This window comes from Oncorhynchus nerka, linkage group LG14 (genome assembly GCF_034236695.1).
Source record: "Oncorhynchus nerka isolate Pitt River linkage group LG14, Oner_Uvic_2.0, whole genome shotgun sequence".
Lineage (NCBI taxonomy): Eukaryota > Metazoa > Chordata > Actinopteri > Salmoniformes > Salmonidae > Oncorhynchus > Oncorhynchus nerka.
The window spans coordinates 21677466-21702506 of NC_088409.1; the positions used below are offsets into that span (position 1 = coordinate 21677466).

A 25041-nucleotide genomic window follows, 5' to 3' on the forward strand; every position below is an offset into this window, starting at 1 on the left:
TGGAGTGATTGTGCATTCCTTTGAATAACTCGGGGAGCTGCTGTTGCCATCCTGTACCTGTCCCGCCAGTGTGATGTTCGGATATACTGATCCTGTACAGGTGTTGTTACACGTCGTCTGCCACTGTGAGGACGATCAGCTGTCTGTCCTGTCTCACCGTAGCGCTGTCTTAAATGTCTCACAGTACAGACATCGCAATTTATTGCCCTGGTCACATCTGCAGTCCTCATGCCTCCTTGCAGAATGCCTAAGGCATGTTCACGCAGATGAGCAGGGACTCTGGGCATCTTTCTTTTGTTGTTTTTCAGAGTCAGTAGAAAGGCCTCTTTAGTGTCCTACGTTTTCATAACTGTGACCTTAATTGCCTACCGTCTGAAAGCTGTCATAACGACCGTTCCACAGGTGCATGTTCATTAATTGTTTATGGTTCATTGAACAAGCATGGGAAACAGTGTTTAAACCCTTTACAATGAAGATCTGTGAAGTTATTTGGATTTTTACGAATTATCTCTGAAAGACAGGGTCCTGAAAAAGGCGGTTTCTTTTTTTGCTGAGTTTATTACTACGCCCATTTGCATTCCAGCTGAAGAGGACTCTCCTTCCAAAGAAAATAGCACAGAGAAAGACTCCATTCCATTGAAGGCTGACAGTGGTGGGTTATTGGATGTCGTTTCAACTTGTGCCAAAAAGATAATGAAACACATATTGGACTTCGATTGCTACGCAATATTTAATTCAATATAAAACAGATTGGTATTGTGAAGTACAAATTCACAGCGTAAAATGACAAATCAGTAATCATGTACCACCTTCTGTACTCAGTTACAACAAAGCCATACAGTATGGTAGTCTAGTGCTTCATATATACTAAACAGTAAGTACTGTATGTGTAGGGTATAAGAAACCCTAGAGCACCATATTTTATACAAAATATTTCAAGCCAACTGAACAGTTGGAAGACATATAAACATTGTAGCGATTTCACTTACAGTGGTAACTACTGTATCACTGAATGAAAATACAAGCTCTCAGATCTCCCCCAAAACCAATTAAATAGAAACAAATCAATTAGAAAAATCTATCCAGAGTACACTTTTAAGGCATAGTGATTAAGACCTTCACAAGCTTCTCTGAGTATTAATTGTAAGGACTGCATAGAAGTTGTACACAGATGCTACAAATACAATGTGTAAGTGTGTGTGTGTGTGTGTGAAAAAATGGTGAGAGAGGATTGGTATCAGAGCAAACTCCATACATGCATCTGTAGTGGCAGGCAGTCAAGTAGTAGAACATACAGCAGAATAGGAATCAAACTGTCAGAATACGTTGCTAAAGCAATGTTAACTATGATTCCACGTTCAGCAGAATAGGAATCAAACTGTCAGAATACGTTGCTAAAGCAATGTTAACTATGATTCCACGTTCAGCAGAATATTGTTGATTTCATGAATTAGAAAAACTATCTACATTTGTTCATCATTCTCATATCTGGCAGCATTTGGTCCAACCGTGTTTTAAAAAGTACACTTGCATATCAGATCTCCATTAAGGACTGGATGGAATAGTGTTTGCTGTGCATCAGGTCCGTGTGACAGGGCACCAGTAGGATCAGATGAAACACTGTTCACCCTGTGAAAGCAGACATTAACCAGCTACAGTGTTAAATAGTCACAGTACATGTTGGTGTGGTTGCTCCTATCACTATTCAGTCAGTGTAATCATGTGACCAAACTCATTTTCACTAAGAGTGTTAGAGTATTGAAAATAACCATAATAATGACCGTATTAAACAGTACCACAGCGTAATTCTGTGTATTAAAGAGCACCATACTAATTACAGTATCATAGCATACCATAGTGTACCACAGAGTAATGATGAAATTGAAGAGTGCAACAGTGTATTGCCGTTTAGTCCTGTAAGTCAGTCCGTCCTGTAAGTGATTGTAAGTGCTTTAGACAGTGAGTCATCCTGCCTGTTCTTCTCAGAATGTGTTAGTGTTCTGTTACTGTATTCATGTTTATTGTCTTGTATTCCTCCTGGAATCCTCCTCTTCAGTACCACTAGGAGTCTACTGTCCAGTGTAGTGAGTCATCCTCCTCATCATCATCTCCTTCTCCCTGAACCCATGATCCCCCTCTCTCTCCCTCTCCCTGAACCGGTGATCCCTCTCTCCCTCCTTTATACAGTGTTTTTATAGCAGGTCTATAGACCTGTCCCAGTGTATTGTACCTGTGTGTACAGGAGATGTCTATCTGTAGTGCTTAGAATAACTCTCTCCCTCTACTACCATCCCTCCAACCCTGTAGTGCTTAAAATACTCCCTTTAATCCACCTCCCTCCTTCCCTCCTTTCTCTATAGTGCTCAGAATAGCCCTTGTTCTCCTCCTCTTCCTACCACTACACTACCCCTCCCTCTAGCAGGAGCTGGTGTGAAGGTTGCCACTACCCCCTCCCTCCCTCTAGCAGGAGCTGGTGTGAAGGTTGCCACTACCCCTCCCTCTAGCAGGAGCTGGTGTGAAGGTTGCTCCCAGTGAGGATGGACGTGATGCTGGAGGGGTTGTACAGGCCTTCATCATCTTCGTCAGAGCTCAGAGCCGACGAGTCCAGGGCCTGACGCTGCGCCTGCTGCACCTTCCTCCTGAAACACACCACCATCAGCTTCAGAAATGTTATCTTCATCATCTATTGTTCACTATAACAGAGGCCGTAGGTGGGTCTCAGCAAACGTGTGGGAGTAGACAGTTGACTTCTACAGTAGACAGTGTAGTTCCCTGTAGTATCTGTCAGGGAGAGAGCCCTCTGCTGGTCAGATATGGGAACTGACTGGTGTGACACAGTACATACAGGGATGACTGCTCTGTCTGCTAGATCGGTCTCTGCCTCCCCCTTCACAGCTGACCTGCACATACGTACGTACGTACGTGCGTGCGTGCGTGCGTGTTCCCACAGCACTGTTGAGTGGGGTTTAATGAGACACCTTTACACAGCTGGGTGAGTGTGACTGTTGAAGAAGTGTGTGTGTTTGAATCCGACTGCTTTATTCTGTAATGATGTGTGTCTGATAGCAGCATCTCTGTTGAGGGATCAGAGAGGAGCTCAGTGATCCATAGAATGATACACAACACACACACACACCGCACGCTAGTTTGGCTGTGGGGAGTGAACAGGCTGCCAGTAAATGTCAGCTCACTGAACTCATTACCAATGACAAGAGGAACAGAAAGAGGAGTGGAGGAGAACAGAGGAACAGAAAGAGGTCTGGAGGGAGTGGAGGAGAACAGAAAGAGGTCGTGGAGGAGAACAGAAAGAGGTCTGGAGGGAGTGGAGGAGAACAGAAAGAGGTCTGGAGGAGAACAGAAAGAGGTCTGGAGGGAGTGGAGGAGAACAGAAAGAGGTCGTGGAGGAGAACAGAAAGAGGTCTGGAGGAGAACAGAAAGAAGTCTGGAGGGAGTGGAGGAGAACAGAAAGAGGTCGTGGAGGAGAACAGAAAGAGGTCTGGAGGAGAACAGAGGAACAGAAAGAGGTCTGGAGGGAGTGGAGGAGAACAGAAAGAGGTCGTGGAGGAGAACAGAAAGAGGTCTGGAGGGAGTGGAGGAGAACAGAGGAACAGAAAGAGGTCTGGAGGGAGTGGAAGAGAACAGAGAGAATTGGGCTGGTTCAGAAGAAGAGCCACATCTAGGAGAAAGGAGATACTTAGTAATCTAACATGTGAAACAGGTAGAGTGTCAGACTTGGAAACACAACCCACATAGACTTACTTGAGCTCAGTCTCCAGCGCGGTGACTCTGCCCTGTAAGGCCTCCTTTAGTTCCATCTGTTCCTCCATCTCTCTCTGGGCCTTCCTCCTCAATCCCTCCATCCTCTCTACCTCAGTCTCCCCCTCATCCACCTGTCTCTTCAGAGCCTTCACACGCAGAGACAGCTACAACACAGAGGAATCAGTCAGGGTGAGTGTGTGTGTGTGTGTGTGTGTGTGTGTGTGTGTGTGTGTGCGTACCTGGTCTCTCTGTTCTGTGTGTTGGTGTCTCTCTTCCTCCAGGGTAAAGTTGAGCTCCTTCAGTTTCTTCTCCAGGCGACGCTGAGACGACAACATGGAGTTCTTCTCCCTAAGACACACACACGTTTAGCACAAACATGAACACGGTGATTCTGGATACAGATGTGTGACCAGTTCATAATATCATAAGCTTTACTTGTCATCAATAATGTGAATGTCAATTCAAGGTGCACTTCTCTAACTAACAGTGAACTACCATACCAACCACAAAATCAGCTTTGGTTACAAAATATCATATTCTAGACTATGTGGTACATTGTGGCATCTGTAGTTCCTGGGGTGTGGTGCATTGTGGGACGTGTAGTGTGCGGTGTACCTATCCTCGCTGTGGAGGCGTTCCTCCAACTCGTGAACTTTACTCTCCAGCTGAGCCACTCCTACAGAGGAGCGAGACTGACCCTCCATATCAGATACTCTGGTCTTCAACTCCTTCAACTGGAGAGAGAGATTTAAGCATAATCAATCATCACTCAGACCTTAAGATCATTTCAGTGGAGACACAGACTTAACGTACATGTCTTTCTAGGGCATTCTTGTCCAGCTCCAGGTCCTGTCTGGAGGATCGCTCCTGCATCAGCTCTGAACGCAGCTGCTCCATCTGCACACAGACAGAGAGACAGAAGAGCGCCAGACAGAAGAGCGCCAGACAGAGGAGCGCCAGACAGAGGAGCGCCAGACAGAGGAACACCAGACAGAGGAACACCAGACAGAGGAACACCAGAGTGAGGGGAGAAAGAGGGTGAGGGGAGAAAGAGGGTGAGGGGAGAAAGAGGGTGAGGGGAGAAAGAGGGTGAGGGGAGAAAGAGGGTGAGGAGAGAAAGAGGGTGAGGAGAGAAAGAGGGTGAGGGGAGAAAGAGGGTGAGGGGAGAAAGAGGGTGAGGGGAGAAAGAGGGTGAGGAGAGAAAGAGGGTGAGGAGAGAAAGAGGGTGAGGAGAGAAAGAGGGTGAGGAGAGAAAGAGGGTGAGGAGAGAAAGAGGGTGAGGAGAGAAAGAGGGTGAGGAGAGAAAGAGGGTGAGGAGAGAAAGAGGGTGAGGAGAGAGTTAACAAATACATTATTTTCCTAGCTTTGTCCTGGTTCTTTAAACTCTTAACCAACAGACTGGTGAAAGCTGCTAGACATACATTTATAGTGTGTGTGTGTGTGTGTGTGTGTACCTGGTCTCTGGTCCTGGTGACTCTGTCAGTGAGTAGCTCCACAGATCCCTTCTCCTCCTCCAGCTCCAGCTCCAGTCGTTTCATCTTGTCCTCCGTGCTGCGGAGCTCCCTGCTCTTGTCTGTGAGGCTGCTCCTGCTGTTCTCCAGTTCAGCCTCTAGGTGGTGCAGGCGGTTGGTGAGCAGCTCCTTGTCCAGCTGAACATTGTCTCGCTCCTCAACCACAGAGAGCAGCTCCTTCTTCTGACGGGACGCCTGGCGCACGACACACACACATTCTGGATCAGCGTTAAAGACAAAACACCTTCACCCCTCAAACTCATCTCTGCATCTCAAAGCCAGTTCCACTGTGTTTTGTCATTGTTCCCCTCTAATGAGGGACTGATTTAGACCTCGGACACCAGGTGGGTACAATTCATTAGCAGGTAGAAGAGAAAAGCAGCAGGCTCCGGCAGGGTGAGAGTTGACTACCCCTGACCAATACCATCACCTCCTGAAGACCCTTTCCTCCTTCGTCTCCTCCCTCTTTCCCTCCTCCTCCTCTCTCACCCCGTCCCTTCCTCCATCTCTCTCACCTCCTGAAGACCCTTTCCTCCTCCTCTCTCACCTCCTCCTCCAGCATCTTGTGGGAAGTCTGGCTCCTCTCCAGTTCTACCAGTGTGTCATTGCCCTGCCTCTGGGCCTCCTGTGTCTCCCTGCGAGATCTCTCTCTCTGTTCCTCCAGCTGGGCCCTGAGAACCTGCACCTCCTCACCAGACGACTGGGACAGAGACTCAAACTACATGGACAGAGAAAGAGGCAGAGTGAGAGTAGGGAGATCGCGAGGAGTAAGAGGACAGAGAGAGAGAGATTTTTATTTGCACAGTGTACATTTGTAAATACAGCACTTCAATGCAGTACACAGAGCATCAGAAAAACCCATGTAGACACATACTCCTCACCTCCTTATTGAGTTTGTCTAGGGACCGCTCCTGCTGTCTCCTCTGTTCCTCCAGCTGTGTGTTGGTCTGTGTGAGCTGGTCCCTCTCCTTCTCCCTGTCCTCCAGACGCAGGCTGAGCTGCCGGTGGTCCTGGCCCAGCCGAGAGGCTTCTCTCCTGGCCTCGTCAAGATCCTGCCTCAGCCCCCTCAACTCCGCCTGGAGGGACAGCTCTGCCTCCGAACTCTCTGATGCACTGGAAGCCAGCTGAGACTGGGGACACACACACAAATACATACTGTGAAACAACACACCCACTAACAAAGAGCTGTGAGAAAGAGGTAGTGTAATGTGTGTGTATGTCTCACCTCCAGGCGTGAGAGTTTCTCTCGGAGGCGTGTGTTAGCTGCCTCCTGCTCCTGCTGTGAGTCTCTGAGAGCGTTTAGTTCTGTCTGGGTTCTGGCCAGCCGCTCGGTGTTTGACTGCAGCTCCTGCTCAGTGGTGGAGAGTTTCTCTCCCAGTCGGTCTCTCTCCCCACGAGCATCAGTCAACTCTGACTGCAGGCCAGACACGACCGACGGGTCAGGGAGCTATGGAGAGAAACAAAAGAGGTGAGTGGTTGAGAGAAGGATGGAGATTATGAATATAAGGGAGGAAAAGTGGCCATCTTTCCCAGTCACATAGCTGGTACTACACAACACACACCTGTTTGGTTCTCTCCTGGGCCTTGGCCAGATCCTCTTTGGCTCGATTTGATTGGCCCCTCAGCCTGTCCATCTCATACTTGAGCTCCGCCTCCTGCTCCTGGTTGGCCTTCTTCAGGGAGATTACCTCCATAACCTTTTTATCGAGCTCCGCCCTTTTCTTCTCTGCCTCTGATTGGGCCTGCTGCAGATCGGCACGCAAACTCTGCAGCTCCTGACATGACAATGGAGAACAGTGTCAGTGTGTACCTTGTTGAGTGTGTGTGTTTGTCAGAATCAGTGTGTGTGTGTGTGTGTGTACCTGGTTGAGTGTGTGTGTATGACTGGGGTCTGGTATCTGCTGTTTCATGGTGTTGACCCTCTCCTGTACTTCATTCAGTTCTTCCTCAAGCTCCTCTTTCTCCAGACGAGCCTGCAGCATCCTGCAACACACACATTTTAACCAATACAAGATCCATTTCAAAATCTAGAAATCAAGTCACAGATCAGCACTGATCAGACATCATTTAGTTTGATCACAGAAGCTACAGTTCAATCTCCAATGCTGATATCAGTCCCTCAAAGTTGATCAAACATTTAGTTGTTAAAATGTATCACAATTTCTTCAGTCAGTCAGTCAAATAGAGAAACACAGAAGCTGGTTTAACTGGAATGTCAGCTACACGGCCATAAACCCCGGCTATTAACCGCAGCTATTAAAACCCTCTAGAGTCTAAGCCGGGGGATTCTAAAATATGGAATTGTTTTAAGATGGTAATACCACAGCTACTAACATGCATGCAGCCCATGCAAAAAAAAACATCTATAGCTTAAACCGAGACATTTTGATGGGATTTTTTAATATGTTAATTACATTTCCACAGGGGCGCGGAAATTGGGTTAGCAACGGCTACTAGCAACAGCTACTAGCAACGGCTATAACCTATATACAGCATAGACAGCACATATATAGGCTCCCTCACAGTGGCTCAGGGGTGATGGATGGGTCTCTAGCCAATAAGACACAATGAGGAGGAGACATTAACGGTACAGAATGAGAGAACTGAGAGGACAGAGGATAGAAATGGGACATGTGGATGGTTACATAGATCTATACATGGATGGTTGAAAAACAGGAAGAGATGTGTAAGACTTTGTAAGTGAAGTGTGTGTGTACCAGTCAAACTTCCTTTGTTACTGTTATTTATTACTTATCTGTTTTACTTAACTCCTATTTTTCTCAAAACTGCATTGTTGGTTAAGGGCTTGTAAGTAAGCATTTCACAGTAAGGTTGTATTCTCTGTAGGTGCGTGTACTCACTCCTGTTTGGTGGTCCGTAGTTCATCTCTAGTATTGTGGAACTGCGTCATCCAGTGGCCACTCTCGTCCCTGCAGTCTTCCAGCTGCTGCTGTAGAGTACGCACCGACGCATTCACACGCAACCGCTCTGACTCGATACCCGCCTGAGACTGGGGAGAGAGAAGGAGGGGGAGAGAGAAGAGAGAGGATATGAGAGAGTGTAGGGAGAGAGGTAGGGGGGAGAGAATAGAGAGAGTGGATATGAGGGAGTGTGGAGAGAGAGGTAGGGGGAGAGAATAGAGGGAGGGTGGATATGAGAGAGTGGAGAGAGAGGTAGGGGGAGAGAATAGAGGGAGGGTGGATATGAGAGAGTGGAGAGAGGTAGGGGAGAGAATAGAGGGAGGGTGGATATGAGAGAGTGGAGAGAGAGGTAGGGGAAGAGAATAGAGGGAGGGTGGATATGAGAGAGTGGAGAGAGAGGTAGGGGGAGAGAATAGAGGGAGGGTGGATATGAGAGAGTGGAGAGAGAGGTAGGGGGAGAGAATAGAGAGAGTGGATATGAGGGAGTGTGGAGAGAGAGGTAGGGGGAGAGAAGAGAGGGAGGGTGGATATGAGAGAGTGTAGGGAGAGAGAGGTAGGGGGAGAGAAGAGAGGGAGGGTGGATATGAGAGAGTGTAGGGAGAGAGAGGTAGGGGGAGAGAAGAGAGGGAGGGTGGATATGAGAGTGTAGGGAGAGAGAGGTAGGGGGAGAGAATAGAGGGAGGGTGGATATGAGAGAGTGTAGGGGGAGAGAAGAGGGGAGGGTGGATAAGAGAGAGTGTAGGGAGAGAGGTAGGGGGAGAGAAGAGAGGGAGGATGGATATGAGAAAGTGTAGGGAGAGAGGTAGGGGGAGAGAAGAGAGGGAGGGTGATTATGAGAGTGTGGGGAGAGAGAGGGAGGGTGGATATGAGAGTGTGGGGAGAGAGGTAGGGGGAGAGAAGAGGGGGAGGGTGGATAAGAGAGAGTGTGGAGAGAGGTAGGGGGAAGAGAAGAGAGGGAGGGTGGATATGAGAGTGTGGGGAGAGAGAGGGAAGGTGGATATGAGAGTGTGGGGAGAGAGGGGTAGGGGGAGAGAAGAGAGAGGGAGGATGGATATGAGAGAGAGAGAGAGAGAGAGAGTGGGGAGAGAGAGGGAGTAAGACGTGTCATTAAGAATGTGAGATCAGCTGATGTACTGCTTGTGGCTTTGTCTGTGCAGTCAAACGTAACGGTGTAATCACTTGTTGTTCCTGCTATAATGCCCCGGTGTGAAGCAAGTCCAATGGGTCTCAATCACTACAGGCTCTGCTGCTCCCTCAGTGCACGCGTGTGGGCGGGAAAGAGCTCTCAAGTAAGAATTTGACTACCGTTTTCCACCGGTTGTATCCTGTGGCCATGGTGAATAAACGCTGAAACGTGTGTGTGTACCTGTGAGACCTGCTCCACGGTACTCCTCAGTCTCTCCATGTCAGTGCTGTACTGTTCTCGAAGTGTCTCCATGTCTTTGTCGTGCGTGGCCACCTCGTCCTTCAGAGCTCCCTTCAGGGCCGTCAGCTCCCTCTCTCTCTGTCTCAGAGAATCCTCCAGCTTCTGCTTCAACATGGACACCTCCAACAGAGACGCTTGACAAGTCACCAGGTCCTGTAGACACACAATACACACATAACACATTCTACAGGACAGTTACAAAGAGTGCACAACAAAGATCTTGTGTCTCAAGACCACCCAAATGTTGTGTTACCGTCTTGTTGCAGTTCTCTGTCCTCAGCTCCTCCTGTAGCTCGCCCAGTCGGTCCTCCAGCGCTCTGACTCTGGACTCAGCACTCTCTCTCTCCATACGCAACTGACTCAGCCTGACAGAGACCGTGATTTATTCATTTAACCTTTATTTCTACAAGTCATTCTCATTGAGATAAAATCTATTTTACAAGAGAGATCTGATGCTCTTTATCTCAACACTAACAAAGATAAGCCATCATTATAACCAGTTCTGATCCAGCAGCCTGGAGTCACTTTCAACCTGCCTGGTTCCTCTCAAGGTTTCCTTCTACCCAGGTCATTTGTCCTGCTCACTGTTACTCACTCAGAGTGTGTCTGGTGTAGTTCAGTCTTCTTCCTGTCCACAGTCTCCTGGAGCTGCATGTTCTCATCCAGACATGAATCCAGCTCTGCCTTTAACACAGGGTCAGAGCTGCCCACAGAGCCCTATGCACACACACACAGTCCTGTACTGTAGGCTACATGACCACCACAACATCAGACAACGACAGACAGTGGGGAGGTGACAGAGTGGTAGTATTTAATTACTACATTAGAAATATTTTGGAGAACAGGCATGATTCTCTATTTAAACATGCTGTGTGTTTATATCTGTGTTCTTCAGAATAGTGTCAGACAGCCTTGCGTGTTTCCTCAGTAGAATTCACATACATGATTAAGTGATTATAGGGTGTTAGAGTTAAATACCAGCCCAACTCCCTTAAGCCAACACATAATGACTCATTATCAGATAGAATACTGTGTGTGTGTCCACCTCTAACCCAACAGGTTTAAACTGGTTTAAAATCATCTGCGGTCCATTTACAGGGCTTTTACAGGGCTTTTAGGGCATTCGGATTAGACTGCCACTAAAAACATCAGCTCCTCTCAGAAAACGCACACGTGAGCGTCTCCTAGGTGCCAAACAAACACCATCACTCTACTCTTTCCATCACGTTCCAAATGATCACGCCTTCCTATTATTCTCCTACTCTCCTCCACTCACCCTCCTCTCCTCCTGTAGAGAGGTCTGTAGCTCCATCATCTTCCTCTCCAGATCCCTCTTTTCTCTCCTCCACTCCTCACCAGAACTCTCACTGGACTGAGAGGGGGAGAGTGACTTTAGTGGATACCCCATAGAATGACAGCTAGCACCACCAATGACAAACTGAAATAGCGATGTATATTAGAGTGCTGCAGAGATGTATATTAGAGTGCTGCAGAGATGTATATTAGAGTGCTGCAGAGATGTATATTAGAGTGCTGCAGAGATGTATATTAGAGTGCTGCAGCGATGTATATTAGAGTGCTGCAGCGATGTATATTAGGGTACTACAAAAGTGTATAGAGATGTATATTATTATATTAGATGTATATTACTCATTCAAGGGTTTTTCTTTATTTTGACTATTTTCTACATTGTAGAATAATATACAGAGATGTCAAGAGTGTGCAAAGCTGGCAAAGGGTGGCTACTTTGAAGAATCTCAAATATATTTTGATTTAACACTTTTTGGTTACTACATGATTCTATCTGTTATTTTCATAGTTTATGTCTTCACTGTTATTCTACAATGTATAAAATAGTAAAAATAAAGAACAACCTTGGAATGAGTAGGTGTGTCCAACATTTTGACTGGTACTGTATATTAGAGTACTACTGAGGTGTATAGAGATGTACAGAGAGCTCCAAAAGTATTGGGACAGTAACATTGTTTTATTTTTTGCTCTGTACTTTGGATTTGAAATGATACAATGACTGAGGTTAAAGTGCACTGTCAGCTTTGATTGGAGGGTATTTTCATCCATATCAGGCGAACCGTTTCGAAATTACAGCACTCTTTGTAGATAGCCCATTTTAGAGGACCAGAAGTATTGGGACAAATTCACTTGTGTATTAAAAAGTAGTAAATCGTTTAGTATTTGGTCCCATATTCCTAGAAAACAATGATTACATCAAGCTTGGGACCTCAAACTTGTTGGATGCATTTGCTGTTTGTTTTGGTAGCGTTTTATAATTTTTTTGCCCAATAGAAATTAATGGTAAATAATGTGTCATTTTGGAGTTAGTTTTATTGTTAATAAGAATAGAATATATGTTTCTAAACACTTCTACATGAATAATGTGTATACTGCCATGATTATGGATAATCCTGAATAATGATGAGTGAGAACAGAAGAGACATAAATATCTTACTCCGCAAAAAATGCTAACCTCCCTTGTTATTGTAATGGTAAGAGGTTAGCATGTCTTGGGGGTATGATATAAAATCATAACCTACCTTGTTATTGTAATGGTAAGAGGTTAGCATGTCTTGGGGGTATGATATAAAATCATAACCTCCCTTGTTATTGTAATGGTAAGAGGTTAGCAGGGGGGGTATGATATGTGCGTCTAACCTTCTAACTCATCATTATGGGGCGGCATGTAGCCTAGTGGTTAGAGTGTTGGACTTGTAACCGAAAGGTTGCAAGAACAAATCCCTGAGCTGACAAGATAAAAATCTGTCGTTTTGCCCCTGAACAAGGCAGTTAACCCACTGTTCCTAGACCGTCATTGAAAATAAGAATTTGTTCTTAATTGACTTTCCTAGTTAAATAAAGGTGAAATAAAAAATTATGAAATATTCATTCAGGACTATGCATCCACATGAACATATTCTATTCCTATCTGAACATCCAAAACAACCAAAAAGTATGACACTGTCCCAATACTTTTGGAGCTCACTATAAGAGTACCTTGAAGTGTAATAGAGATGTATACTAAGAGTACTACTAAGGTGTATAGTGCATTCGGAAAGTATTCAGACCCCTCGACTTTTTCAACATTTTGTTACGTTACAGCTTTATTCTGACATGAATTAAATTGTTGTTGTCCATCAATCTACACACAATACCCCATAATGACAAAGCAAAAACAGGTTTAGACATTTTTGCAAATGTATTAAAAATAAAAACTGAAATATCACGTTGACATAAGTATTCAGACCCTCTACGCAGTACTTTGTTGAAGCACCTTTGGCAGCAATTACAGCCTCTTCTTCTTGGGTATGTCCCCGAAAGAGGCTTTGTGCCTTTTGGTTGCCTGTCATGGTAATCTGTTCTTAACTGACTTGCCTAGTTAAATAAAAGTTTAAATAAATAATAAAATAAAAGCTTGGCACACCTGTATTTAGAGTTTCTCACATTTTCTCTGCAGATCCTCTCAAGCTCTGTCAGGTTGGATGGGGAGTGTCGCTGCACAACTATTTTAAGGTCTCTCCAGAGACCAGGCTCTGGCTGGGCCACTCAAGGACATTCAGAGACTTGTCCCAAAGCCACTCTGTGTTGTCTTGGCTGTGTGCTTAGGGTCGTTGTCCTATTGGAAGGTGAACTTTTGCCCCAGTCTGAGGTAGAGGTCGACCGATTAATTAGGGCCGATTTCAAGTTCATAACAATTGGAAATCGGTATTTTTGGGCACCAATTATTATTTTTTATACCTTTATTTAACTAGACAAGTCAGTTAAGAAGACATTCTTATTTTCAATGACGGCCTAGGAACGGTGGGTTAACTGCCTCGTTCAGGGGCAGAACAGATTTTCACCTTGTCAGCTCGGGGGTCCCAATCTTGCAACCTTACAGTTAACTAGTCCCAACGCAATAACGACCTGCCTCTCTCTCGTTGCACTCCACAAGGAGACTGCCTGTTACGCAAATGCAGTAAGCCAAGGTAAGTTGCTAGCTAGCATTAAACTTTTCTTATAAAAAACAATAAATCATAATCACTACTCAACTACACATGGTTGATGATATTACTAGATATTATCTAGCGTGTCCTGCGTTGCATATAATCTGACTGAGCATACAAGCATACAAGTATCTAAGTATCTGACTGAGCAGAAGCAGGTGCGTAAACATTCATTCAAACAGCACTTTTGTGCGTTTTGCCAGCAGCTCTTCGTTGTGCGTCAAGCATTGCGCTGTTTATGACTTCAAGCCTATCAACTCCCGAGATGAGGCTGGTGTAACCGAAGTGAAATGGCTAGCTAGTTAGCGCACTAATAGCGTTTCAAACGTCACTCGCTCTGAGACTTGCAGTAGTTGTTTCCCTTGCTCTGCATGGGTAACGCTGCTTCGAGGGTGGCTGTTGTCATTGTGTTCCTGGTTCGAGCCCAGGGAGGAGCGAGGAGAGGGACGGAAGCTATACTGTTACACTGGCAATACTAAAGTGCCTATAAGAACATCCAATAGTCAAAGGTTAATGAAATACAAATGGTATAGAGGGAAATAGTCCTATAATTCCTCTAATAACTACAACCTAAAACTTCTTACCTGTGAATATTGAAGACTCATGTTAAAAGGAACCACCAGCTTTCATATGTTCTCATGTTCTGAGTAAGGAACTTAAAGGTTAGCCGTCTTACATAGCACATATTGCACTTTTACTTTCTTCTCCAACACTTTGTTTTTGCATTATTTAAACCAAATTGAACATGTTTCATTTCTTACTTGAGGCTAAATTGATTTTATTGATGTATTATATTAAGTTAAAATAAGTGTTCATTCAGTATTGTTGTAATTGTCATTATTACAAATAAAAATAAATGTTCGGTCCTCTAATAATCGGTATAGGCGTTGAAAAATCATAATCAGTCGACCTCTAGTCTGAGGTCATGAGCGCTCTGGAGCAGGTTTTCATCAAATATCTCTGTACTTTGCTCCGTTCATCTTTCCCTCAATCCGGACTAGTCTCCCAGTCACTGCCGCTGAAAAACATCCCCACAGAATGATGCTGCCACCACCACGCTTCACCATAGGGATAGTGCCAGGTTTCCTCAAGACGTGAAGCTTGGCATTCAAGCCAAACAGGTTAATCTTGCTTTCATCAGACCAGAGAATCTTGTTTCTCATGTTCTGAGAGTCTTTAGGTGCCTTTTGGCAAACTCCAAGCAGGCCGTCCAGGAGTAGCTTCCGTCTGGCCACTCGACGCAATCCTGTCTTGGAGCTCTACGAACAATTCCTTTGACCTAACGGCTTGGTTTTTGCTCTGACATGCACTGTCAGCTGTGGGACCTAATATAGACAGGTGTGTGCCTTTCCAAATCATGTCCAATCAATTTAATTTACCACAGGTGGCCTCAAATCAAAGGATCTGTATACTTATGTAAAAACAAAAATTCTAACAACCTGTTTTTCTTTGTAATTATGGGGTATTGTGTGTAGATTGCTGAGGAAAATGTTTTATTTAATCCATTTTAGAATAAGGCTGTAACATAACAAAAACGTGGAAAAAGTCAAGGGGTCTGAATACTTTCCGAAGGCACTGTATATTAAAGTACCTTGAGTCCCTGGATCTTCTGGAAGATCACCCTGACTTTGTGTCTGATGACTGAGTCCCTCTCACTAGTCCTGTGGGGTGAACAACAGGTCAAACACACATGGTCAGAAGGATGTTGATAACTGGCCTGAATTAATATTGAATGACACCATAAGATAAATGCTGTACCCTTCTCTGAGGACACTGTAGATGGTCTGCATGACCTGCTCCTCCTCACTGGTGACCTCTGAACTCTGAAGCAGAAGGTCAGGGGTCACCTTTAGACAGAGCTCAGTGTTAGTATGTTTTTAAACTTTACTGGAGGTATTGATAATGTACTAGCTAAGTATACTAGTTAGTAACCGCTCTCCCCTCCCGTCCAGTCTCTTACCAGCGGGTCTGTCCGATTGGCTGACGGCGTCTCCACAGCGACAAACCTCCCCGGCGGAGCCCGCTGATTGACTGGGTGGGGCGTTGCCTTGCTAACGGAGCCTTGGCCCCGCCCCAGGCTGCTGTGAGTGGAGGAGGGAGGGGATGAGTAGGGGTTGGGGGTGAGAGAGGGTGAAGGGGAGGAGTAGGGGTTGGGGGTGAGAGATGGTGAAGAGGAGGAGTAGGGGTTGGGGGCGAGGGAAGAGGAGATGGTGTCTCTAGGGTCCTCTGCTACAGGAGAGCGCCCCCTCTGTTGTTCTCTGGTACTGCTGCTGCCGTCAAACCTGCTGATCAGTCTGTTGACGGGGTCTGGGGGTGGGGCTGTGCTGGGTAAGAAAGGCTCTGGGGGTGGGGGTGTGCTGGGTAAGGAAGGCTCTGGGGGTTGGGGTGTGCCATGGTCAGGGGGGCTGATCTGTTTGGGAAGGATGGAGGTCAGGGGCATACTGACTCCCCCTCCCCTCCCCAGTGACCCATTGAGCCCGGACTGATACGACCCACACATTATATTCCTCCCCATACCCCCTCCCTCACCCCTCTATACGTTCTCTCTTCCGCGACCCCAATCCCTCCATCCAGGTTCCCATAGCTACCAGACCTCCCATCCCCTGGTGGTCTCCCAAATCCTCCTCCCCCCTCACTCTCCAGTAATGAACCATGTGACTGTGCCCTGCGTAACTCCCCTCCCTGCCCTCCTCCCCCCTCTCCCTCTCCCCCTCCCTCCTCTCGGTCTCTCCTGCGAGGCAGACTGCCATAACCTGGGGGGTAGTGGGTACGGAGCTGCACCCCATACGAATCTCCCTTTGGGCCCCCGTCCTTCATAACCACATAGGGTTGTCCAGCGATGCCCTGGACCCTGACAGCCACCCCGTACTTAGAGGTGGAGGGGGGCTTGGATCTCAGCTGGGTCGAGGGGAGCCCCCCTCCTGAGTCGTTGATGAAGCGGATCTGAACCCCGTAGTCCACGGGGCTCTTCCGACCTGACGGAGTACTCATACTGGGGAGGGAGAGAGCGAGAGGGGACGGGGCGGAGGAGGAGAGACAGGGAAAGGGGAGAGAAAGTGGGGAGGGGGAAAGACAATATTAATACAGCTATTTTTAATACAGTTTATTGTTTACTCCATGTGTGACTGTGTTGTCTGTTCACACTGCTATGCTTTATCTTGGCCAGGTCGCAGTTGTAAATGAGAACTTGTTCTCAACTAGCCTACCTGGTTAAATAAAGGTTAAATAAATCAAATAAATAAAATTCCAAGTGTTATACTTTAAAGAAGTGAATGTGACAGCAGTAATTTATTGTTTTCTTTCCCGGGAAAGTACGTCAACTATCTGACTGGTATGAATGTCATGCAAACACACAGAAAGAGGGTGGACTGTGTGTGTTTCTATTGGGTTTGCAAGTTACAAAGGTGTGTGAGAGAATGAGTCTCAGTGGAGTTGCTTTAGAATGGACTTTGTTCATAGTGACCTTCATTATTCATTAACCTGGAAACACACACACCCTACCTCCCACTCTCTGGCTCCCCTTACGTGTACTCTCTTGCTCTCTCTCTTGACTTCCAGTTGGTTTAGTTTTTCCTCTTCTTTAGAAATCCCTGCCTAGGCCAGGCCAGCCCTGCCCAACCAGCACAGCAAAGGTGAGACTCCTTCCTCAATCTAGGATCTTTATTAGATCAATCAACTGTAATCACACATGATCCATAGCCAGCCCTTGTGAAGGATCCTCCCTCTGTTTCCCTCAGTAAGTCAACTCAGTCTCCCTCCCTCTACATGTCCCTTTGTCACTCTTCTTCATCTGATGTTTTTAACTGTGGACTGTGGTCTGACTGTATCATGACCATGTGTTGAAATGTCTCAGGAGTTCCCGCCTCCCTCTATGGTGACCTGTGCCACGTCAGCTCTCATCACTAGGTCATTACACCGCATGCCTCATTAACATGGTCAGCTCTCATCACTAGGTCATTACACCGCATGCCTCATTAACATGGTCAGCTCTCATCACTAGGTCATTACACCGCATGCCTCATTAACATGGTCAGCTCTCATCACGAGGTCATTACACCGCAAGTCTCATTAGCATGTCTCCTTTGCACTTATAACCAACCAACTACAACACCAGGCACTAACCCAGTTACCACCATCTCTCATTCTCTCCCTCTTTCACACACAGACAAACTTTCATTCTCCAGCTGCCTCCCTCACTGACACACAAAAACAGAGAGTACAGAGTTTTTCCTCTCTTATCAGTGTGTGTCATGGTGGTGATAACACCAATGTCAAGCTCTTGTTCCTGTGGATAGGAAGCCCTGCCTCCACACATGCCTGCACTCCTCATACACACTCTGGAATGAACTGTGTACAAGCAGGCCCACACACTCACAGGTGATCAGTGGTGTTGTAAAGAGCGTCAGTGAAGACCTTGGTGCAGTTTATACATGGTGTCCAGTATAAATCAAAGCCCTCGCTATCAGGACAAGAGAGACACACGCACCCATCCCCTAGTCAGATTGACAGATTAACCTCAACCTCTTAGTAATTTTGTCATACTCATATAACATCTGTCTGTACTGTAATGATGATATGAGCATCCCCACCCCCAAACTACTTCCTATGGCTATGCTCATATCATTACAGTACACATATTGCACTTTTACTTTCTTCTCCAACACTTTGTTTTTGCATTATTTAAACCAAATCGAACATACTAAATTGATTTTATTGATGTATTATATTAAGTTAAAATAAAAAAGTGTTGTTTTTGTTCATTCAGTATTGTTGTAATTGTCATTATGACAAATAAATATATAAATCTGCCGATTAAAATCGGCACCAGGTTTTTTTTTGTAAATCGGTATCGGCGTTGAAAAATCATAATGGGTCGACCTCTAGTCCCAACTCATTTTCACAGATGCATTATAAGCTCAAAACATTTTGCAACAAAAATTACAATAACCGTGTCCATTTGCATGACAATGAATCATAACCCAAAATGCCTTTGTCATTACAACTCCAGTGTGTGTACAGTTCAGCTCGTCACTTAGCACATCCCTCGCCCTAAGGCATTAGTTACATTAGTGCAGACGACCGTAACACGCGCACACAGTCACACACACACACACACCTCCTAATGGCCAAGTAGTGGTGAAGAGGTCCCAAAGCCAACTACAAGTCAGGTCTTTCAGACAGAGGACAATGGAAAGCCTAGGATATTTATTTCAGATATACAGTGGGGCAAAAAAGTATTTAGTCAGCCACCAATTGTGCAAGTTCTCCCACTTAAAAAGATGAGAGGCCTGTAATTTATCATCATAGGTACACTTCAACTATGGCAGACAAAAGGAGAAAAAAATATCCAGAAAATCACATTGTAGGATTTTTAATGAATTTATTTGCAAATTATGGTGGAAAATAAGTATTTGGTCACCTACAAACAAGCAAAATTTCTGGCTCTCACAGACCTGTAACTTCTTCTATAAGAGGCTCCTCTGTCCTCCACTCGTTACCTGTATTAATGGCACCTGTTTGAACTTGTTATCAGTACAAAAGACACCTGTCCACAACCTCAAACAGTCACACTCCAAACTCCACTATGGCCAAGACCAAAGAGCTGTCAAAGTACACCAGAAACAAAATTGTAGACCTGCACCAGGCTGGGAAGACTGAATCTGCAATAGGTAAGCAGCTTGGTTTGAAGAAATCAACTGTGGGAGCAATTATTAGGAAATGGAAGACATACAAGACCACTGATAATCTCCCTCGATCTGGGGCTCCACACAGGATCTCACCCCGTGGGGTCAAAATGATCACAAGAACGGTGAGCAAAAATCCCAGAACCACACGGGGGGACCTAGTGAATGACCTGCAGAGAGCTGGGACCAAAGTAACAAAGCCTACCATCAGCAAGGGCATTGAAGATGAAACGTGGCTGGGTCTTTCAGCATGACAATGATCCCAAACACACCGCCCGGGCAACGAAGGAGTGGCTTCGTAAGAAGCATTTCAAGGTCCTGGAGTGGCCTAGCCAGTCTCCAGATCTCAACCCCATAGAAAATCTTTGGAGGGAGTTGAAAGTCCGTGTTGCACAGCAACAGCCCCGAAACATCACTGCTCTAGAGGAGATCTGCATGGAGGAATGGGCCAAAATACCAGCAACAGTGTGTGAAAACCTTGTGAAGACTTACAGAAAACATTTGACCTCTGTCATTGCCAACAAAGGGTATATAACAAAGTATTGAGATAAACTTTTGTTATTGACCAAGTACTTATTTTCCACTATAATTTGCAAATAAATTCATTAAAAATCCTACAATGTGATTTCTGGATTTTTTTCTCTCATTTTGTCTGTCATAGTTGAAGTGTACCTATGATGAAAATTACAGGCCTCATCTTTTTAAGTGGGAGAACTTGCACAATTGGTGGCTGACTAAATACTTTTTTGCCCCACTGTTGTTGGTCAACAGATACAAAAGATCCTCAACATTAACCCTTCTTTCTGCATGCAGAGGCTAATCATCCATAATCAGTTGTAGAAGGCTGAGTTTAAAGCAGTTTTTCTCAATCCCTGGTCCCTGGGAGTATGTTGCTGACCTCCTGACATTGATTTATTCCATTCTACAGTTTAATCTAGGCACTTGGCTATTCTAAGGAGGGAGGGGCATTGCTTGCCTGTCCCTGGTACTGAAACATATTGGGAAACACTGCTAGCTTGTGCGTGTGTGAGACAGAGGCTCAGTCTCAGCAGGGAGAACTGACAGCGAATAGGACCAAACATAATAGGAACACAGGAGTGGACCCCAGTCATTTCCCTCTCCCTTTCTCTCTCCCCATCTTTCTGTGTCAGTGTGTCAAGCCACTTCCAACAGGCCAGTTCAGCTGCTAAGCAGTGAAAGGGGACAGTGGAGAGGAGATGGTAAGGGGAGACAGTCAGGGGACAGAGGGTGAGCCCACCCTATTGTCCAAACGATGTGGAGCAGAAAATGAGGGCAGAAACGCTGGGAACGCAACACTCTTCTCCCCCTGGCCCTCTCCAGCTCTCCCTCAGTCTGTCTGTCTGCCTCACTTATATCACTGTTCTGCACCTGACCCTCCATCCATCTCTTTACCTTGTCTATCGCTCTAACCTTCCTTCTTCCCTCCATCCCATCCTAAACTCTCTCCATCCTTCGATCTATCTTCCTAACCTCTATCTATCCCTCCCTCACCTCTATCCTGTCTCTAACCTCTCACTATAACCTCCCTTCTTCCCTCCCTCCCTCCCTCCCCCTAACCTCTATCCCTCCCTCCCATCCTAACCTCTCTCTATCCTTCGATCCATCTTCCTAACCTCCATCCCTCCCTCACCTCTAACCCTCCCTCATCCATCTTCCTCTCTCTAACCCTCCCCTGGGTTCTAAATCTCTGTCTCTCTCTCTGGAGAGAAGCACATGAGGCAGCTGACCGGACCTGCAACAGAGATTGACTGTGGATACTTGTCTGAGGTTAAGACCAACAGGCTTCTGTTTAGCCAGTGCTTCACACTATGTACTTTAGAGAGAATAGGTAAAGGACGGTGCCCTGCAGCCTAACAACAGAATAACTACAGTGTGACCAGATGAAGGTGTCCTCACTCAGACTCTAGAGCCCTCAGATTACGGACTCCCTTAAGGTGTCAGCATGCTTCAGTTCAGCTGGCGCCTAGCTGAGACCTTTGCTTGAAAAACAAGGGGGGTAAAAAACAGTAATAGTACTGTTTGTCCATTTTGAGATGTCATAGCCAGTATACACTTCTTCAAAATAGTCTGAATGAATAACTCAAGTAATGTCATTAATTTTGACGTTTTTGCAGAGGAGATCTTAGAGGAAATACAAATAAAATCTACATCTAAGATGTTTGGTGCAGTTGTCATTCAGCTCTCGTTGAATGACAACAAAAACTGTTGAAGAATCCCTACTGTTGACCAATCCCCGACGAAGGGGCGTAGACTTCGGCTAGCCTCAAGAGAAAATGTGTGCCCGAACAGCTAAAACGAATAAAAGTTTAAAAAAATATATTTTTTAATTAAGTCAAAATTGTTGTTGTAATATATGCATAAACTCTTCCAAACCGTTTCAGCTGGGATGCATGCAGGCGCCTTTAGTGTCTCCTAACCCACCGGCTCTGCTCTCAAATTTAATTCTCCCGCACTGAATTGAATTAAGGCCACCTCCATATCTGGGGAGGGATGGGAGAATTAGGAGAGAGAGAGTGTGGAAAGAGACCACTGCAGTATGGAGTCATGGCTGTGGCTGTCTTTGATTCATTAAATAGTGAGAGTAGAGAGCATAAAGTCAGTATGCTAGAAATCTTTGTTCCTACTTAGCCTCCTCTAAGCTTCATCATGATACTGGACTGTATTCTACAACCAAGGCCTTGTCCCTGCATATAGGGCAGTGCTTCAGTGAAAGCACCTGAAAGAGGATGGCCTTACATGTGTGTGACTGTCTCCTTCTGTGGTGACACAAATAGATTACATATCATGACCGATGTTGTGCCCTATAAAATCTGGTTTATTTTTTGCCTGATTTCTCCATTTTGTTTTTCTAGGTTTCCATTTTTTCCAAAGTTTATTCAGGTTCACTCAAAATCACACTTTAATAGAAAAACAAAAAACATTGTTCAAATATTGTTGAATTCCATTTTAGTGTCTAGATTCTGTGTTCCATCCACAACACAGATTTTATAGGGCCCTACTGATGACTGTTAGTCATTTTTATTTTACCTTTATTTAACTAGGCAAGTCAGTTAAGAACAAATTCTTATTTTCAATGACGGCCTAGGAACAGTGGGTTTAACTCCCTGTTCAGGGGCAGAACGACAGATTAGTGAGTACCTTGTCAGCTCGGGGATTTGAACTTGCAACCTTTCGGTTACTAGTCCAACTCTCTAACCACTAGGCTACCCTCATGAGTGGCTGATAGCTGAAATACCAAAGACTTTCCACATTAATGCTGCTGTCATTAGAAAATGTAAATAACCCACCAACTTGGGTCCCCCAAGACAGTCCTTCAGTTAAGACCGTTTCCTTGGTGATTGGCAATTCATCCCATTCTTGACTTAAACCAGACCCCTTTCCACTCCTCTCACACTCAAACAACCAGCCATTTCTTCCTCTCTGAGTCTAATGGCACTCATTGGCATAACAAAGAATATTTCAGTGTTTCCAAATAGAACACAAACACCAAATAGAAGCACCTAATACACCCCTCCAGTCACCGATATTCCACACTGATGCTCAGTAAACATCCCCCTTAAACACACCTACCTGCACACTTCAGGGTCTCGCTCTAAGAGCATTCAATCTGTAAACAGTCTTATCGCGCTCTGTCACTCTCCCTGTCAGTCTCTCTCTCACTCTGTGCCTGTGGCAACAGTAAAACATGTCCCTCAGGCTGAGCTTTCTCACATCGGTCATCAATACACTGCTGTGTTAAATTCTATGTTAAATTCTACATACTAACAGCCAAAAGAATGTATAGACATATTGCATCAGATATGATTACAACACCCAGGCCACTTGGTACTTTCTGTAGGCCACATGTCCATGAGTAATCACTGAATGTTGGCCAATAAAATGACAGAGAATGGTAAATCGCTTAGATAACTTACGTTGGGTCTCTTTTGAACAAGAGTTCACTGGCTACATTGAATTCCTCAGTGTATGCGTCATAGTATCATCTAGCGTTAGCGAAACTTGGGAGAAGAGAGGCAGTGAGCAAAGTTGTTGAAGATGAGCTCCGAGAAAGCGTCAAATAACTGACATGTAAAAAGAAAATGTGTGACATTGACAGATGGGTACACTGACTGTACACATGGTTTAAAATGAGAATACCACTACAGGAGAGATCTAGACGAGGCAATGCAAAGATACACCTGCTCCGTGGCCTTCGAATTCTGAGTGACGTTACCCAGTACCGTTTCGCCACCATTAAAAGTAAACTTAGGGTAAGACACCAACAAGAGAGCAAGTTATTAAAGACGGAGCGGACAAATGTATTAGCTAGCAATGTGTCTGTATTGCGCAAGCCAACCAGCTAGAGCTAGCAAGCTAACCCCAAGCTACTGTCATAACTAGCTAGTTAATTTAGCTGTCTGGGTTAGTTCGCTAGCTAGCTTGCTAACTAGAGCGAACTAAACAACATCCAGAAACATACCTGCTATTTGGTCAAAGTAGTACAATTTATCAATTTATTTCCGACTTTCGAGTCCTCTTCTGTTGTTTTACTTGGTGTTAATACAGATAATGTTTAAATCTGAGAGAAACTACTTCTGAAAGAGCAGAGCATATCCATAATTCGAGACAGACAGATAAATTCGTTAAATGCAGCTCCAACCTGTTACCTTTGTGACCGAAGCCAGACGAGCCGCCTAGCCCCGCTAGAGGGAATACAGGTATTGGTTGAGCACATAGCAGTAGGCGGTGCTCTAGACAGCGCCCGCTTCGAATATTGGTGAGTCTGTCTGTCAATCTGTGATAAATTGACTCAGGGGAGAGGTCTTTCAGTGGTCTACATAAATAGAAATAAAAAACTTTGTGAATGAAAATGCCTAGTGCTGTGTTTGTTATAATAAAATGTTTTAACTGCTAAGAAAGAGGTACGCTAATGCAGAAACAAACGAAACGCATCACAACTTGTGGCATTAATCCGTTTGCGCTCCTCAAATTACAACAGTCCCATACCAAACCGACCAGTGTCTCGGCAGGGGAATTGGGTAACCGTTCCACTTGATCTACCAGATCGCCTGCAGAGGGCGCCCTTAGCACACATTATTACAGATTATTGGCAATTAGGACAAATCAAATCAAATTTATTTATATAGCCCTTCGTACATCAGCTGATATCTCAAAGTGCTGTACAGAAACCCAGCCTAAAACCCCAAACAGCAAGCAATGCAGGTGTAGAAGCACGGTGGCTAGGAAAAACTCCCTAGAAAGGCCAAAACCTAGGAAGAAACCTAGAGAGGAACCAGGCTATGTGGGGTGGCCAGTCCTCTTCTGGCTGTGCCGGGTGGAGATTATAACAGAACATGGCCAAGATGTTCAAATGTTCATAAATGACCAGCATGGTCGAATAATAATAAGGCAGAACAGTTGAAACTGGAGCAGCACAGTCAGGTGGACTGGGGCCAGGTGGACTGGCACGGACAGGTCAGTTGAAACTGGAAGGAGTCATCATGTCAGGTAGTCCTGGGGCATGGTCCTAGGGCTCAGGTCAGTTGAAACTGGAGCAGCAGCATGGCCAGGTGGACTGGGGACAGCAAGGAGTCATCATGTCAGGTAGTCCTGGGGCATGGTCCTAGGGCTCAGGTCCTCCGAGAGAGAGAAAGAAAGCGAGAAGGAGAGAATTAGAGAACGCACACTTAGATTCACACAGGACACCGAATAGGACAGGAGAAGTACTCCAGATATAACAAA

General features: G+C 45.4%; 1 protein-coding gene across 1 annotated transcript; it reads right to left on the minus strand.

Annotated features, from left to right (window-relative positions):
- Positions 1-705: 705 nt before the first annotated feature.
- On the minus strand, positions 706-23989 carry LOC115121849 (cingulin-like). Its single transcript, XM_065027763.1, is given in 21 exon segments — positions 706-2639; positions 3760-3923; positions 3999-4107; positions 4375-4493; positions 4573-4656; positions 5214-5465; positions 5818-5988; positions 6152-6400; positions 6496-6717; positions 6833-7045; positions 7133-7253; positions 8132-8280; positions 9558-9770; positions 9871-9982; positions 10213-10334; positions 10894-10989; positions 15207-15276; positions 15374-15462; positions 15576-16142; positions 16145-16607; positions 23780-23989. Coding segments are annotated over 20 exon segments (3723 nt in total). The 5' UTR covers position 16607; positions 23780-23989; the 3' UTR covers positions 706-2500.
- Positions 23990-25041: the final 1052 nt, after the last annotated feature.